At 40.2% G+C, this 17384-nt stretch overlaps 1 protein-coding gene across 1 annotated transcript in view; it reads right to left on the reverse strand.

Annotated features, from left to right (window-relative positions):
- The window catches only part of SLC6A4 (solute carrier family 6 member 4), a 187513-nt gene that overhangs the window by 14943 nt on the left and 155186 nt on the right, over positions 1-17384 (reverse strand). Inside the window, exons 9-10 of the mRNA XM_069761165.1 lie at positions 13847-13959; positions 7141-7272 (exon numbers count right to left, since the gene is read on the reverse strand). Coding sequence (XP_069617266.1) covers positions 7141-7272; positions 13847-13959 — 245 coding nt within the window. The remainder of the gene's footprint in view (positions 1-7140; positions 7273-13846; positions 13960-17384) is intronic.

The following is a 17384-nucleotide window of genomic DNA, read 5'->3' on the forward strand; positions in this document are numbered from 1 at the left end:
CTATTGGATTAACAATGGATAAGTGTCTTATTGACATCTCTCCATTATTAACCTGGCTTAATGTCACCTTACATTAGCAAGGTGACATTAACCCCTTATTACCCCATATCCCACCGCTACACGGGAATGGGAAGAGAGGGGCTAAGTGCCAGAATAGGCACATCTTACACATGTGCCTTTTCTGGGGTGGCTGCGGGCAGATGTTTTTAACCGGGGGGGCAATAACCATGGACCCTCTCCAGACTATTAATATCTGCCCTCAGTCATAGGCTTTCCCACTCTAGCAGAGAAAATTGCGCGGGAGCCCACGCCAGATTTTTCCATGATTTAACCCTTTATTTTACCACCTAGAGCGCCCAAATTTTGCACACAGACACTTCTAACATTAGTAGTGAGGAATATGTAAAAAAATAAGGGATATGAAATGGTTTACTGTATGAAATGGTTTACTGTCTCATATCCTGTCGGGTTTGATAAGGAGACAGCAAAAGCCGGCAATTGAATTACCGGCTTTTAAGCTATCTAGCGCTGTATGAAATATAAATATATACTGTATATATATATATATATATGTGTATATATGTATATATATATATATATATATATACAGGGTGGAGCGCGGTAATTTGCTGATTTGGGAATGAAATAAAAAAATTATGATCATTAGAAAAATTTATTTTATATTTTAATTATACTGAACAGTAATGGAATTTTTAAATTACATGGTTTTAAATAGTGTATCTGGCAAATGTCGACCTTCGCTATCCACACACTGCTGCATACGTTTTCTGAAGTTTTCATGAACTCTAACAAGCATGTCCACTGGTATTCTGCCAATTTCAGCTTCAATATTGTTCCTTAGGTCTTCCAAGGTGTTGGGACGGTTGATATACACCTTAGACTTCAGGTAACCCCAAAGGAAAAAATCGCATGGGGCTAAATCTGGTGAGCGTGCTGGCCAGTTCACATCTCCCCTCAAAGAGATAAGCCGTCCAGGAAACATTTGCCTCAAACAATTCATGGTAACCCTCGCTGTGTGTGCAGTGGCACCATCCTGTTGGAACCATGTATCCTCTAGTTCCATTGCCTCAAGAGCCGGCTGAAAATAATCCTGTATCATAGACAAGTACCGTTTGGAGTTCACAGTTATGGCACGACCATTATCCTGAAAAAAGTAAGGACCAATGATGCCTACTCGTGATATGGCGCACCACACAGTGACGCGGTCCGAATGCAGAGGTCTCTCGTGAACTTCTCTGGGGTTTGTTTCACTCCAGTAACGCATATTTTGTTTGTTTACACACCCACTGAGGTGAAAATGTGCCTCATCAGAAAATATATATATATATATATATATATGTCTCAATGACATATACAGTATATTTATGGGCAGCATGGTGACACAGTGGTTAGCACTGTGGTAGTACTGTTAGCACTGTGGTAGTGCAGTGGTAGCACAGCAGCCTTGCAGCGCTGGAGTCCTGGGTTCAAACCCCACCAAGGACAACATCTGCAAAGAGTTTGTATGTTCTCTCCATGTTTGCGTGGGTTTCCTCCGGGCACTCCGATTTCCTCCCACATTCCAAAGACATACTGATAGGGAATTTAGATTCTGAGCCCCAACGCGCTGCGGAATATGTTAGCGCTATATAAAAAAATAAATAAATAAAGATTCTAAGATTATACATCTATACTATGTGTAGACATTTATTCTATCTATTCTAACCTGTCAGTGTGAGTTTACTGTACACTGCACTGAATTGTTGGCCTTTCTATAGAACACCGCTGCGTATTTCTCTCAAGTCACACTGATGGTCCGTGTGTAATCCGTATTTTTCTCGCCCCAGACTTTCATTGGTGGATTTTTTGCGCAATACACTGACAAACGCAGCATGCTGCGATTTTCTCAGCCCGTAAAATACGGTTGCGAAATATACGGCAGATAGGAGCTGCCCCATAAAGAATCATTGGTCAGTGTGCAATGCATTGGTTTTGCGCCTCTCATACGTCCGTAAAACTCTCTAGTGTGACCCCGGCCTAAGAGATAACAGGAGGGAGTGGGTTGTACATTGATCTCAAGAGTGGACAGGGGTAAAAGTATTTACAGTCTGATGGAGGGCAGATAATGCAGATAACACAGGCTAGATATAAGGATGGAAGCACATGAAGAGGAAATGAGTGCAGGATAGAAGCTGTGCTGATACAGGAGTTAATGAAGTCAGCAGTACCCTGGATACACATAAAAGCTCACATCCAGCCTATTTAACTGAGAGAGACACTCATACAAGAAAAAATGTAAAACTTGGATCAGGCTGCACGCAGGCAGTCTCAAAATAAATGAAGGAATGAGCATTGTAGACTTAAACCTATTTGATTCCTTTTAGTAAATAAACTTGCACTATCTTCTGTAAAAATAATTTTTGAAATCAAATGGGTTCATAGCCTTTAAAATGGCAAGTGAGCTTTGCATCGATTCACTTATCTCTATTGAAGTCATAAAACTTTGGCAGCCTGCATACACTAAAAATGACCTGCTGTTGAATAGTGAAGACTTACAGTAGCAAAAGAAAATGCAGTAACAATATATGATTTACAAATTCATCCAACAAGATAAATGACCATCTATTGATTCCCTCACACCTGCACTGTATCACAGTCATGCATAACATATTAAAATGACTTTTCATACAATTTCAGGAGTGCGCTACCACTGTTTATGGTTGTCAGCACCTCCTCATTCAGAAAACCGTGTACTTGTCATGTGTTGACAGCTGTATAAAATCACCTGGTAAGATGTAGTATGCATCAGATAGATTTCATAACAATGAAAAGTTATTAAACACATTTTTTTTTGTAGGAACTGTAACCCGGAGGGGAAAAGAAAACAGTTTCATGCAACATACAACAAATAAGAAGCAGTACAAAAAAAGTCTTCCATTTGGCATATAGCAGCTACGAAAGAATACAGTGGACTCCTAATTTCAGGCAGACACAGTAATGCAATTTCTAGATTTCTTAGCTGCTAATAACAAAATATTTGATAAAAAAAAAAAAAAAACCCTGCTGTATTTATGTCATTTTAATGTGATGATGACCCTAGAGGGTAACTGTACTTTCAAATAACTTTTCAGAATAAGCTGTCGTTTGTACATAACGAATAACATATCTGGCTTGTGACTTGTATCCTGCATTTTCAGCTGTTTTTTCCTGTGTAGGCTCCATCTCTAACTTGCAATCCACTCTGAGCTGGTGGGAGGAGACTGGCTGCTATGATGTCTCCCATACACAGCACACAGATGGATTGCTGTGCTCGTCATTCCTTTGCAGCACACAAAGCGAAGTCGCAGCAGCAACAAGGAGAACATTATAAAGCAGTTGGACTAAACAGTGAAGGTGAGAAACAAGCTCTGGGACGAGGTAAAAGACTTGCTAAGAAGCTCAGCAAGATCTTTCTTTATCTCACTCTGCTTGTTTCCGCACTCTGCTCCTCAGTCCAACTCCCCTCTCAATAGGGTATAATGATCTGTGTAACCTGACGCCACGGTGCACCTGCAGCCCGTTTTGTCTGAGTAAGATCAGCTCTTTATTTTTTTTTTATAGTGGATGACAAGATAAGAAGGTAGGGGAGAGGAAGAAGTGGCTCATGAGTGGGCAAGGAAGGAGATTTCTTTCTTTGATAAGTTATACAACAAAGTTTTGTACATTTGCTTGTGCTATTCATTTATGGAAAGTTTGTTGAAAGCACAGTTCTCTTTTAAACAGAATCTGTCAGCAGGTTTTTGCTATGTAATTTAAGGACAGCACGAGGCAGGGGCTGGGACACTGAATTCAGGGATGTAATTTATTAGGTTGTGTGCTGTTTCCATATAATGAAGGTTTTGTCATTAGGAGATTATCATTGTCCTGACCACAGTGCACATGAGCACTGGTCCGACCACCACCCACACCTTCTCCTCTGAGAAGCAGCTCACTGTCAATAGGCTATGAACATAGAGAGCCTTGTGTGGGTATGGTTAGCTTTCTCGGCTGTGCCCCATCTAAAAATTCTGATTGTAAAACTGCTGCACCGAATAAACTAAGTGATACAGGAATCAGGGACTCTTTTCCTATATTATGCCGCTCTCAGATGAGGTAGTAAAAAACTGAAAAACCTGGTGACAATTTCCCTGCCTAATAAAACCAAGAGTGCATGGTCAAGGATAAACTATTCAATATCTTGTACATTCAGGTTGGCACAAAGACAGCTCCTTATTGAAAAGCATAGCCCTTAGTAGACTATGTTTAAAAAAACAACATGGATTTACCCAATCACTATTACATGAATAGGGATTCAACACTAAAAAATGGCATAACATTAGCAGATGGCATCAAAATTGGATCATATGGGTCCAAATTCTGTCATCCAACCTATGGGCCACCTTCTGATATAGTAAAGTGCAGGAGCTGCCACTTGGCCCCTTCACTTAAAGCGAACCTGTCAGAGGGATTTTGCTACGTAAACTACAGACATTGTCAGGTTGTCGATGTTATACTGATTAAAATGATACCTGGGGTGAAGAAATCTGTCCTGTGGTTCTTGTGTAATTAGTGTAAGAAGTTTTCAGTTAATCATATGCCCGTGCTCCGGGGCAGACTGTAGGCAAAGTCTTATCTTCCTGCTTTAAGCCAGAGAAACCAAGGAAAGACCTGCTCACTGGCCGCCCCGAAGCACAAATAGGTTCTTCATCATAGAGACAAGGAGAGACACACTGTTTATGCTTCAGGGAGGCCTGTAAGCAGGTCTTTCCTTGATTTCTCTGGCTTAGATCAGGAAGGTAAGACTCTGCCTACAGTCCCGGCCCAGAGAATAGGTATATCATTAACTGATAACTTCTAATACTGATTACACAAGAACCACAAGACGGATTTCTTCACCTCAGGAATCATTTTAATCAATTTAACACTGCTAACCTGACAATGCCTGTAGTTTACTTCGGAAAACCCTGCTAACAGGTTAGCTTTAAATAATGTGTTATAATAAAACACACATTTTGATCATATTTGGCACTATGCAGCACAAAGGAAACAGAATAGGTCACAGCCTCCTCGTTGTAAAGATTAGTGAGGATTTTAACATGTCTGATCAGATCAGAAATAGTATATCCTAGAGTTAAGTTATAATTTAGTACAATGCAAGAATAATAATTGGATACTGTACTTAAAGGGGTTAGCCACTTTCTCCTGTTAGTGCAGCTTTCTTCACAAACTGACTGGAAACATGAAACACTACTACAGCCAGCAGGTCACTTTTCGCCGGAGCGACGCTGGAAAACGATGAAGGCAACGGCAGGTGAATTACATGTAAAGTACCACTTCAGCGGCGCCTTAAAAAAAATCCACTGGAGTGGTGCTTTAAATTATAACAACAGGAGCTTGCCAGTTATTGTAACTAGATGCAGTCAGTTCATTACTCAGAATGAATAGGAGACTGAGGAAAGTGGATTCTGCACAGACCAGTTCATGAAGAACACAGCAGACTGGCATATGTAGATACCTTTCTTAATGTGATGCCTCTCAAATGTTGTGCTGGTATGTGACAGCTATTGACAGAAGTGTGTGCGTGTGTGTTTAATTGTATGTTTGTATATATTTGTGAGTAAGAATTTGAATGGCATAGTGCTATTAGTTACGTTAACAGTATAGTGGTACTATTACTGTGCATAGTATATAGAGGTACTATTAATATATACAGTATAATGGTACAATTGATGTGTACAGTATAATGGTACAACTGATGTGTACAGTATAATGGTACAATTGATGTGTACAGTATAATGGTACTAGTATAGTATAATGGTACAATTGATGTGTACAGTATAATGGTACTAGTATAGTATAATGGTACAATTGATGTGTACAGTATAATGGTACTAGTACAGTATAATGGTACAATTGATGTGTACAGTATAATGGTACTAGTATAGTATAATGGTACAATTGATGTGTACAGTATAATGGTACTAGTATAGTATAATGGTACAATTGATGTGTATAGTATAATGGTACAATTGATGTGTACAGTATAATGGTACTAGTCTATATATATAATTGTCTAAGGGTTTTTTGCGTCTGTCTGTCTGTCCTGGAAATCCCAGCTCTCTGATTGGTCGAGGCCGCCAGGCCTCGACCAATCAGAGACCGGCACAGCATCGACGTAGAAATCCCGCGTCTCTGATCAGCAATGGGCACAGCGACGATGATGTCATAATGGTTGCCATGGCGACGATGATGTCATAAAGGTTGCCTCGACCAATCAGCGACGGGCACAGTCTGCCGCGAATTCTGCAATCATCATTGTCCATATACTACGGGGACATGCATATTCTAGAATACCCGATGCGTTAGAATCGGGCCACAATCTAGTATAGTATAATGGTACAATTGATGTGTACAGTATAATGGTACTAGTACAGTATAATGGTACAACTGATGTGTACAGTATAATGGTATAATTGATGTGTACAGTATAGAGGTACAATTGATGTGTACAATATTTCAGTATTAGTTATGTGTATGGTATAGCATCACTGTGTGTCTAGTATAGAAGTATCATTTATATGTAAAATATACAGGTACTATTCTCTCATATGGTATAATGGCATTTATTACTGTGTATGGTGTAACATACTATTTATGTATGCAATATGAGCCACCTGTTACAGCCAAATGTCTTATCGGGTGAGCACAAGGTCTGAGAATGGAAATAAAAATTTGTGGAACTCAACTGCTTGTCCATTCTTGTTATACGAAAACAATGTAACTTATCTTGACATCATTATTATTCATTGAATGGTTAAAAATAATACTGTATTGTTATGAATAACTCTCTCCTTTGGCATCTAGCACATGTGGGCACGAACAGGAACTTGGCAGAACTTTACCTACCTAATCGGCTAAAATTGAATTTCAAGTGTTCTCTGAGAGAAAGTTCTCCACAGTTAATTAAAGCATCACAAAGTTCAAAAAGTTCCCTTTCATTTCTCTAGCTATTCCAACAACCACATTGTTCTCATCCCCTGGACAAGTCCATGTTTAAAAATACACTTTAATAAATAGGAAAATGATATCTCTGTGGATCAGAGCGTTGTTATTCTTACTTACAAATGTTAGGGTAGATAGTGCCCCGAGGAAGCAGAGAGAAATTAAAAGGAAGACAAAAAGTTCTCGTCTCTTGCCCCATACGTGTGGGAACTCATCCAGTACTGCAGTAATGACGCCTTCCAGTCCTGCAAACTACACAGGGAACATGGTTATACCGAAGGCCGAAAAGAGATTTACTATGCAATGAGCGAGGTCATACATTCTTCAGTAATATCACATATGTGCTATACAGTCGCAGCTAAATGTAGGCCTCTGGGTGGAAATTACATAGGAGTTGTCCACCTTGGAGAGGTCCGTCCGGTTAGCTAGGACTTCCAGCTATTGCCAATGTGCAGCATCACCGCAGGTAAAATATAAGCATTGCATGGTTCCATTGAGATCAATAGATTGTCCATGTAACTCCTCCAGAGTGAGATACCTTTTATAGCCAATCTCTAGCTTACAACTCCTTTAAAGGGAATGTGTTATGTTGCACATACAGTCTGACCTGTGGACAGCACGGTATAGAGAAGAGATGCTGAGCAGAATTATATATACACTAGGTTTGTTGCAAAAGATTCAGTATAACTTTTATTTTATTCACTGAAATCCCTGGTGTTTGTAGCACAAGTCCAGTGGGCGGACCTAATCAGTGACTGACAGCTATCTCTGCAGGCAGTCATAGAGGGACGACTGTCAATCACAGAATAGAACCGCCCACTGGACTCCAATACATAAAAAAGCCAGATATTTCAAGGAATAAAATATAAGTTATACTTGTACTTTTTGGGAGGAAAAGTTCATCAATCTGATCAGCTCATCCTGCACTATAACATCCTGCCAACCGATCAGATACCATTTTCAACATTGAACCCCTTCACCCCGAAGCCTGTTTTCATCTTCCTGACCAGGCCATTTTATTCAATTCTGACCACTGTCATTTTATGAGGTCATAACTCTGGAACGCTTCAACAATTTTACAACTTTTCATGTTTATGCCCTTAAACCAGAGAGTTATGCCACGCAAAATAGTTAATAAATAACATTCCCCACATGTCTACTTTATATTAGCCCAATTTTGAAAACATAATTTTTTTTGCTAGGAAGTTAGAAGGGTTAAAATACCCAAAAGTGAACCCATTCTAAAAACTGCACCCCCAAGGTGATCAAAACACATTCAAGAAGTTTATTAACCCTTGAGGTGCTTCACATAAATTAATTGATTGCGGGAGGAAAAAATTAACATTTACCTTTTTTTTAAACAATAAATTTAATTTAGACACAATATTTTTTTTGTTTTCACAAAAATAACAGGAGAAAATGGACCCTAAAATTTGTTGTAAAATTTCTCCTGAGCACGCTGATACCCCATATGTGGGGGAAAACCACTGTTTGGGCATATGGCAGGGCTTGGAAGGGAAGTAGCATCATTTGACTTTTTGAACGCAAAATTGGCTGGAATTGAGAGCAAATGCCATGTTGCGTTTGCAGAGCCCATGATGTGCTGAAACAGAAGAAATTTGCCACATGCGACCCTATTTTGGAAAGTAGACCCCCCAAAGAATTTATATTGATGTATGGTGAGCACCTTTAATCCATAGGGGCTTCACAGAAATGTATACAGTTGAGCTGTGAAAATAAAAAAAAATCAATTTTTTCCACAAAAAATGTTTTTTAGCCCAATTTTGTATTTTCACAAGGGTAACAAGAGAAAATTGAGCCCCAAAATTGTTGTCCATTTCCCCCTGAGTACTCTGATACTCCAAATGTGGTGAAAAACTACTGTTTGGGCACACAGCAGGGCTCAGCAGGGAAGGAGAGGCAGTTTGGAGCACAGATTTTGATGGAATGGTCTGCGGGCGTCATGTCGCGTTTAGAGAGTCCATGATGTGCCTAAACAGTGGAAATCTCCCACAAGTGACCCTATTTTAGAAACTACAGCCCTCAAGAAATTTATCTAGAGGCATAGTTTTATAGTAATGATTATAATGCTTTTGGTTTTACTTGTGTATACATTTATAATGTGGAGGTATGATAAATTGTGCAGAGTACATCAGATTATAAAAGTGTGTTGTGTCAACAGGGTAAAACTAATTTTATTAATTTGTGGACTTGTGGTATGCTTTGAAGCAATCGATAATGCAAAGGCCAGGTTTCACAATGATATATTGTGTCCTTTTGGATTCCCCTCTTGGATCATATTCTGCATCGTTTTTGTGATCTTTGCTTCTCCGCTGTTTGGGGAACCTCTCCTGGACAATGTTGACTTGGGACGATACGGGCAGTATCAGTTTCAGAAGTACTGGGACCTTCATCTTCTTGAGTGACAAACATTAGGGCCTTGATGACTTCCTCCTGAAACTGAAGGAAGTTCCCGTACTGCCTGCAGATCGAAACAGCACACAAGCCTTGTACAGTGCCATCTGTACAATGTGCACGGCCAATTTTTTGTGCCAAGTGTTAGCTTTTCACATGGCACTGTATGATTTGAGGACCTGATCTGAGAGATCTACACCCTCCATGAACTTATTTCTTATCCAAGATACAATCTGGCTTTGTGTTCTGGTACCTCAGACAGTGACAAGGGAGCTGTTGTCACGATGTATGGTGTCAAGATAAGGACATACCTCTCGTCCTTATACTTGACCACAAACATGTTGCTTCATTGGGCTCTGCTTTCGCCTCTTTCTCAGAAGTTGCCCTAATTAGTGGCTTAAGCTGGAGTCACACATAACGATATCGTTAACGATATCGTTGCAACGTCACGCTTTTGGTGACGTAGCAACGATCCTGCTAACGATCTCCTTATGTGTGACAGCGACCAACGATCAGGCCCCTGCTAGGAGATCGTTGGTCGTTGGGGAATGATCAGGACTATTTTTTGGTCGCTGATCACCCGCTGTCATTGCTGGATCGGCGTGTGTGACGCCAATCCAGCGATGTGTTCACTTGTAACCAGGGTAAATATCAGGTTACTGAGTGCAGGGCCGCGGTTAGTAACCCGATATTTACCCTGGTTACCATTGTAAAAGTAAAACAAAAAAAAAACAGTACATACTCACATTCTGATGTCTGTCACGTCCCCCGAAGTCCACAGGGTTAAAACTGCTCTGGCCGAAAGTTTCCCTGCACTGACTGTGTCAGCGCCGGCCGTAAAGCAGAGCACAGCGGTGACGTCACCGCTGTTACTGCCGGCGCTGACACAGTCAGTGCAGGGAAACTCTCGGCAGCAGCGCGTGCATTAGCAGCGCTCTTGCCGAAAGCAGTTTTAACCCTGTGGACACCGGCGGGGGAAGTGACAGAATGTGAGTATGTAGTGTTTTTTTTTTTTACTTTTACAATGGTAACCAGGGTAAATATCGGGTTACTAAGCGCGGCCCTGCACTTAGTAACCCGATGTTTACCCTGGTTACCAGGGTGCTGCAGGGGGACTTCGGCATCATTAAAGACAGTTTCAACGATGCCGAAGTCGTTCCCCTGATCGTTGGACGCTGGAGAGAGCTGTCTGTGTGACAGCTCCCCAGCGACCACACAACGACTTACCAACGATCACGGCCAGGTCGTATCGCTGATTGTGATCGTTGGTAAGTCGTTTAGTGTGACTAAGCTTTTAGAGTGGCCTCTCTTATTTTTTCACACAGTGCCGCATTCAACTATACCTCTGAGAGACACGTCTTGAAAAGTAGGATGCTGGTGTAAAAATGATCAAGGTAGAGGTGATAGCCCTTATCTAGCAGTGGGTGTAGCAATTCCCACACAATTTTCTCACTCACCCACAGGACAGGGTGGTATTCTGGGGGTTAATCTTCGTAGATCCTAAATCTGTGGGTGTACTCTGAGGTACTCTCGCACAGCTTGTACAATTTAATTCTGTACCTGGCCCTCTTACTGGGCAGGTATTGTCGGAATTTTAGCCTCCCTTTTAAATGAACAAGAAATTTACCTATAGCGGTGTCCCTTTGGGGGTTGTACGCCTCAGCAAATTTTCTGCTGAAGTGGTCAACAACTGGATGAATATTGTGTAGACAAACAAAGTTAGGATTGTCTCGGGGAGGACACTGCATATTATCACAACAATGGAAAAAAATTTGTAACGCTTTAAATCGTGTCCTTGTCGTGGCCATACGGAATACTGGTTTAGAATCTCAGGTTTTCTGACTATGCCCATATGCAGCACAATGCCCCAAAATGTCATCATCTCTGCTGCATTTACAGGGGTCCATCTGGTGTATGATAATGTGGGATTTTAGGTGAAAAAATGATGGGCAAATACATTTGGGCCACCATAAGATTTATTATTTCCTTGCTGAAAAATAATTTGAAAAAGTTAATTTCAGTGAGGTCTGTAATATTAAATTGGATTCCTGGGCTGCCAATGAAATCTGGAATAATTTTCAGGGGATGCACGCCATATAGGATCGATTGCTGTAGCGGTTGCCTGGGTCCTAAGGTGCATTGCTGAGGATCCCTCCTCACTAGACAAGGAGGAAGAGGAATAGGGAATGTGGAATCTTTCTCACTGGCGGAATCCGGGCTGGTGATTAGGGTCTTGACGAATGGGCCTTTTTTTAATTTATTTTTATAAAAAACACTGGGGATGTGTAAGTGGTGCTTTTATACATGCATTATGTGGGGCTTGTGTAAAGGGTACTATTTAGTATAATAAGATTTGAGGAAAAAAGTAGAGAGAAAAAGTAAACATTTAGCAGAAAACATGAAAAGAAAAATCAGATGTAAAAAAAGTTTGTATAAAAAAAAAGTTTACTCCACTAATGCCTTACCTAGAAATTTACCCTGCGCTATTCTTTTTTTTTGCAAAAGAAAAAGAGACGTACACTCCCCTAATGCACTCGCTAAAAATATACGCAAACAATTTTATTTTTTGCAAAAGAAAAACGAATGCTATTAACAATGCAATGTACGTACCCCCCCTAATGCACTCTCTAAAAACTTACTCTACGCCAACAATTCTTCTTTTGCTAAAGAAAAACGGACGTCACTAATAATGCAAAGTACGCTAATAAATTACTCGGTGATAAAAAAAAAAAAAAAAAAATTAAAGCAAAAGAAAGACACTACCTCCCTAACTGTAAAGCTACTTTGTACTACCTGTTTTTTTTTCTAAAAGAAAATCGGATGTCACTAACAGTGCGATGTCTACTACTCTAATGCGCTACCTCGCTACCTAAAAAGCTACTCTGTACTAACTACAATTTTTTTTATTCTGAAAGAAAATCAGAAGTCACGAACACCGTAACTTCCACTACTCTAATGCGCTACCCCACTACCTATGAAACTACTGTACGATTATTTTTTTTACTCCAAAACAAAATTGGACGTCACTAACAGTGCGATATCTACTACTCTAATGCGCTACCTCGCTACCTAAAAAGCTACTCTGTACTAACTACAATTTTTTTTATTCTAAAAGAAAATCAGAAGTCACGAACACCATAACTTCCACTACTCTAATGCGCTACCCCGCTACCTATGAAACTACTGTACGATTATTATTTTTACTCCAAAACAAAATTGGTTGTCACTAACACTGTGACGTCCGCTACCTTGCGATCTATGAAACTACACTGTACTAACTACTATTATTAAAAAAAAAAAAAAAACAACAAAACGGACGTCACTTATTTTGTGATTTGATCAGCAGCGATACTGATTAGAGCGCTGTGGCAACAGGAAGAGCACAAATGATGATCAACGCAGGATGCCACGCATATGAAAAAAAAGCGCAGAAGAGTGAGCAAAAAATTAACTGGGAGTGAGACAGGGTTTGGGGAACTGCTGCTGGTGCGCCTGCTGTGATCACAGATCAGTCACAGCACAAGAGGAGATTGCAGCATAGGAGATTGCAGCACAGGATTGCAGGAGGAAGATCACAGCACATGATTGCAAGAACAGGAGGCACAGCATAGGAGATGGCAGGAAGCAAACGGACAATCTATGCATGTGTTGCGTCTGTTGAACTGCAGCAAGACATGCAGGTGCAGGTACACGAGTATGCGCGGATAACACCTTATCTGAGCACGTTCACGTTTGACTGCTTAATAACACTAATAACATGCAGAATAACCCTATATCTGTAGAGCAACAGAGTTATACAACGTGACAGATTACTTGTAAATATGAACTGTGAAAGTCTGTATGTATTTCTCTTTACAGAGACGATAGGCACAATTTATCATTGTTTTTCAATTTTTATACGGCGTACAAATGGTTCTAATAGTGACTTTAAAAAAATAAAAGTGGCCTTATTCATTATTTTATTTGCTCCTTTTTTAATGTTTACCTTCAGTTGTTGTTGTTTTTTTATTCGGCATTATATGTATGGTTTACTCTAATTCATCATTTTGCAACTTTTCGAAATGTCATAAAATTGTTGCGCTTTTGTTCCTATCCAGTAAGTTAGTGGATAATAAAATCTATATTTTTTTCTCATTTCAAAACTAACACATGACATTTGAAAAAGCATTGTCCAACTCTTTTCTCCAAAAAGGCATAGAAAAGCTAAGACAAAGCAAGCATCTTTAAATTTGGGAAAAACTTTGATTGAAATTCTGTTACAAATATTAAATGACAAAAACACATAAGTGATTTAAAAACCTGCAAACGATGAATCGTGTTTTGTCTTCTAAAGTAAGTAAACATTCCTAGCAATGAGTTTACTGTCATTGTAGTTTCACTATCAATATGTTAAAAAGCTATTCTGTCTTACCGTACTGTCCAGTCCAAGTGTAATCAGCATTAAGAAAAAGACAATGGCGAAGAAGGTGGACGCTGGCATGTTGGCTATTGCCTCTGCATAGGTGATGAATAGAAGACTGGGACCTAAAGTGACAAAAAACTGATTAACTTAGCAAATTATCTTACAAATTCACTGTGCAGTAAACATTAATTTTTCTTTAAGGTACCGTCACACTAAACGATATCGCTAGCGATCCATGACGTTGCAGCGTCCTGGATAGCGATATCGTTCAGTTTGACACGCAGCAGCGATCAGAATCCTGCTGTGATGTCGTTGGTCGCTGCAGAAAGTCCAGAACTTTATTTCGTCGCTGGACTCCCTGCAGACATCGCTGAATCGGCGTGTGTGACGCCGATTCAGCGATGTCTTCACTGGTAACCAGGGTAAACATCGGGTTACTAAGCGCAGGGCCGCGCTTAGTAACCCGATGTTTACCCTGGTTACCAGCGTAAAAGTAAAAAAAAAAAAACACTACATACTTACCTTCCGCTGTCTGTCCCCGGCGCTGTGCTTCTCTGCACTGGCGTCACCGCTCTGCTTTCCGGCCGCTGTGCTCACAGTCAGTGCAGGAAAGCACAGCAGCGGGGACAGACAGCGGAAGGTAAGTATGTAGTGTTTGTTTTCTTTAACTTTTATGATGGTAACCAGGGTAAACATCGGGTTACTAAGCGCGGCCCTGCGCTTAGTAACCCGATGTTTACCCTGGTTACCGGCATCGTTGGTCGCTGGAGAGCTGTCTGTGTGACAGCTCTCCAGCGACCAAACAGCGACGCTGCAGCGATCAACATCGTTGTCGGTATCGCTGCAGCGTCGCTGAGTGTGAAGGTACCTTTAGTCTCAAAATGCATACATTTAACAGGAATATAAATATCCAGCTGATATATTGTATCTTGTCACAGTGACACCTAAAAGGGTGAAATATATTACTCAGCAAGTGAACAGTCTGTTCCTGGATTTCAGGTGCTAGGCCCTATTAACATGCTCATTTCTCGCGTACACATCGAGTGAAATAAGTATTGAACATGTCACCAATTTTCTAAGTAAATATATTTATAAAGGTGCTATTGACATGAAATTGTCACCCAATGTCGGTAACAACCCATACAATCCACACTGGCAAAGAAATTAAACCATAGATGTCCATATATTAAGATATGTGTAATAATGAGAAATGACAAAGGGAAAAAGTATTGAACATGTGAAGAAAGAGAGGTGAAAAAAGCCATGGAAAGTCATGACACCAGCTGAAATCTATCAGTAATTAGAAAGCAATTCTGCCGTGTAGTGAAAAATAATATCAGCTGGTTCAACTGATGGCCTTTAAAAAGGTGAGGATGCAAAGGATTATACAGACAGTATACTATGGGATCTCAAGTATTTCTTTCTGTGAGGTAAAACATTGCTGAAAAACAGGCAGTGAAATGTTTTGCCTCACAAAAAAAATCAGCTGTGATCCCCTGCTGTCCTGTCTGTATACTCTTTTGCGTCCTCTTCTGCCCAGTATAATCAGACCATGTTCTTGTACATACACAGCCATTACACAGTACACAGCACGGGCACATTTATAAGATTATCGGAGCACAGGAATATTATTTTTTAACACATCCAATTATGGAAATTATTTTTATTCCAAGATCTGTTGATTAAAGTAAGTTGTTCGTGGAAAACCCCCTTTAAGTAGCATGTGTGTCTTCATGAATTTGGCACCATTTACTCTAGCGAGATTGGCACAGCACAAGCATGCACTATGCCAGTCTTGATAAATTGGCCCCAATGTATCACAATGTGTGAGGCTCAGAAAAAGGACCATGAAGCAATGGAGGAAGAATTAATGACTTTATTTTATTTATATTTTTTTATATTATCTGAAAAGCCAGAGAAGAGATGGCACCAGGATACGTGATGAGAAGATAGTTAAAAAATGGCAGTGCGAAGCTCTGGGCAATGTATAGCTGGCATACCTCTTGTCCTGGAAATCACATGGTTGCACCTTTGCCACAAACAACCTACCTAAACATTATTACAGATCAAGTACATCTTTACATGGCAGCAGCCACTATCGGTAGGATAAAACACCCTGCCTAAAATCTATTCCGGAATTGTGTGTGAGGAGCAAAACGAAAATCAAGGTGTTGCTATGACCTCCAAATTCCCTGTTTATAGACAAGACTACCTTTTTCTTTTAATGTTTGCACCACAGCAATTTATTTCTTTTATAGTCTCAATATCTTGTAAGGTTATCAGGGTATAAAGAATACAGGAATGCTCTACGCATACCTCATATACTCCTTCATATTTTCTTACCTAATTTCCTGTCAGCGGGGACATAATCACCAACCCAGGAAAGCAGCTTGACACACTGGTTCTTTCTCAGAACTAAAGCTTTTCAAAGGCGCCTTCAGCTGATAATATTGTCCGTTCAGTAGAGGACACTTGGCAGATGTTCAGTGAGAAACAAGTTAACAGTATTTCTACTTGGGGAAATTAAATTGTGGCTTGAGCAAATATAGCACTTAAGGCTAAAATACTTTTCGAGCTAATATATGCTTATTGTCAAATTGGGGTTCTTTGCTCACCTCAAGTGAAACAATTCTAAGGTTGGCATCAGATGAACGTACGAAAAATAGTTCCATTGTAAAATCGCGATGGGAAACATGATAATGATATCTACTACCTGGGACCTCCAGGGGCAAAAATATCCTATAAGTTGGGGATTTTGTGGGATTCTGGGGGCCGAGTACATTTCACAATCATCCCCTACATGAGCTCATCAAGGGGAGGTATGTGGATGTAACTTTAACCTAAAAAATGGAGATATTGGGTTTGGTCCTTTGTCAGTCCTTGGAAGATACAGCTTGCTGTTAGTTCTGTCTGTGTTTTCTCCTAAGGAGTACCTCCTTTCACTAGGCTTTTAACCATTTCCATGACATCAGGTTTAGTAATTATCTTTCTTTATTCCTTTTTATTTTATGTAATTGTAAATATCGTATTGTTTTGTTCCCATTTTGTATCATCTTTGTAAATCTTTCAGAAACACTGCCTACCTTTCTAGATTAAATATATAAAATGTAATTATGCTCTTCTTGCTCTGGAAACCGTACTCCTGAAGCCAAACACTACCTGTAATGGGTGTCCAACTGGCCTGAATAAACAACTGGTGGTGGCAGCTAGTAGTGGTTCCTTTTATAGTTATTGTGCAGCTGGCAGTGACCATACTGGGCTACATATATATATATATATATATATATATATATATATATATATTCCATGAGTTGGAATCGGTGGTGTATGTACCATATGCTCACTGTGAGTTCCCCAATATCCAGCTTAGAAGTAGCAGTGGCCTCGTCCATCACTCATCAGTCAATCAGTCAATTGCGTAATTGCCCTGACGACTGGAGGCAGTGGAGTTGCGTTCCCTAGACAAACTGGTAGCAGTGGTGAGATCTCTGTCATCTCTCCAGTGTCATCTGTGATGGGATCAGTGGTGGGATCAGTGTGACCTCCG

The sequence above is a fragment of the Ranitomeya imitator genome, chromosome 3 (genome assembly GCF_032444005.1).
Source record: "Ranitomeya imitator isolate aRanImi1 chromosome 3, aRanImi1.pri, whole genome shotgun sequence".
In the NCBI taxonomy this organism is placed as follows: domain Eukaryota; kingdom Metazoa; phylum Chordata; class Amphibia; order Anura; family Dendrobatidae; genus Ranitomeya; species Ranitomeya imitator.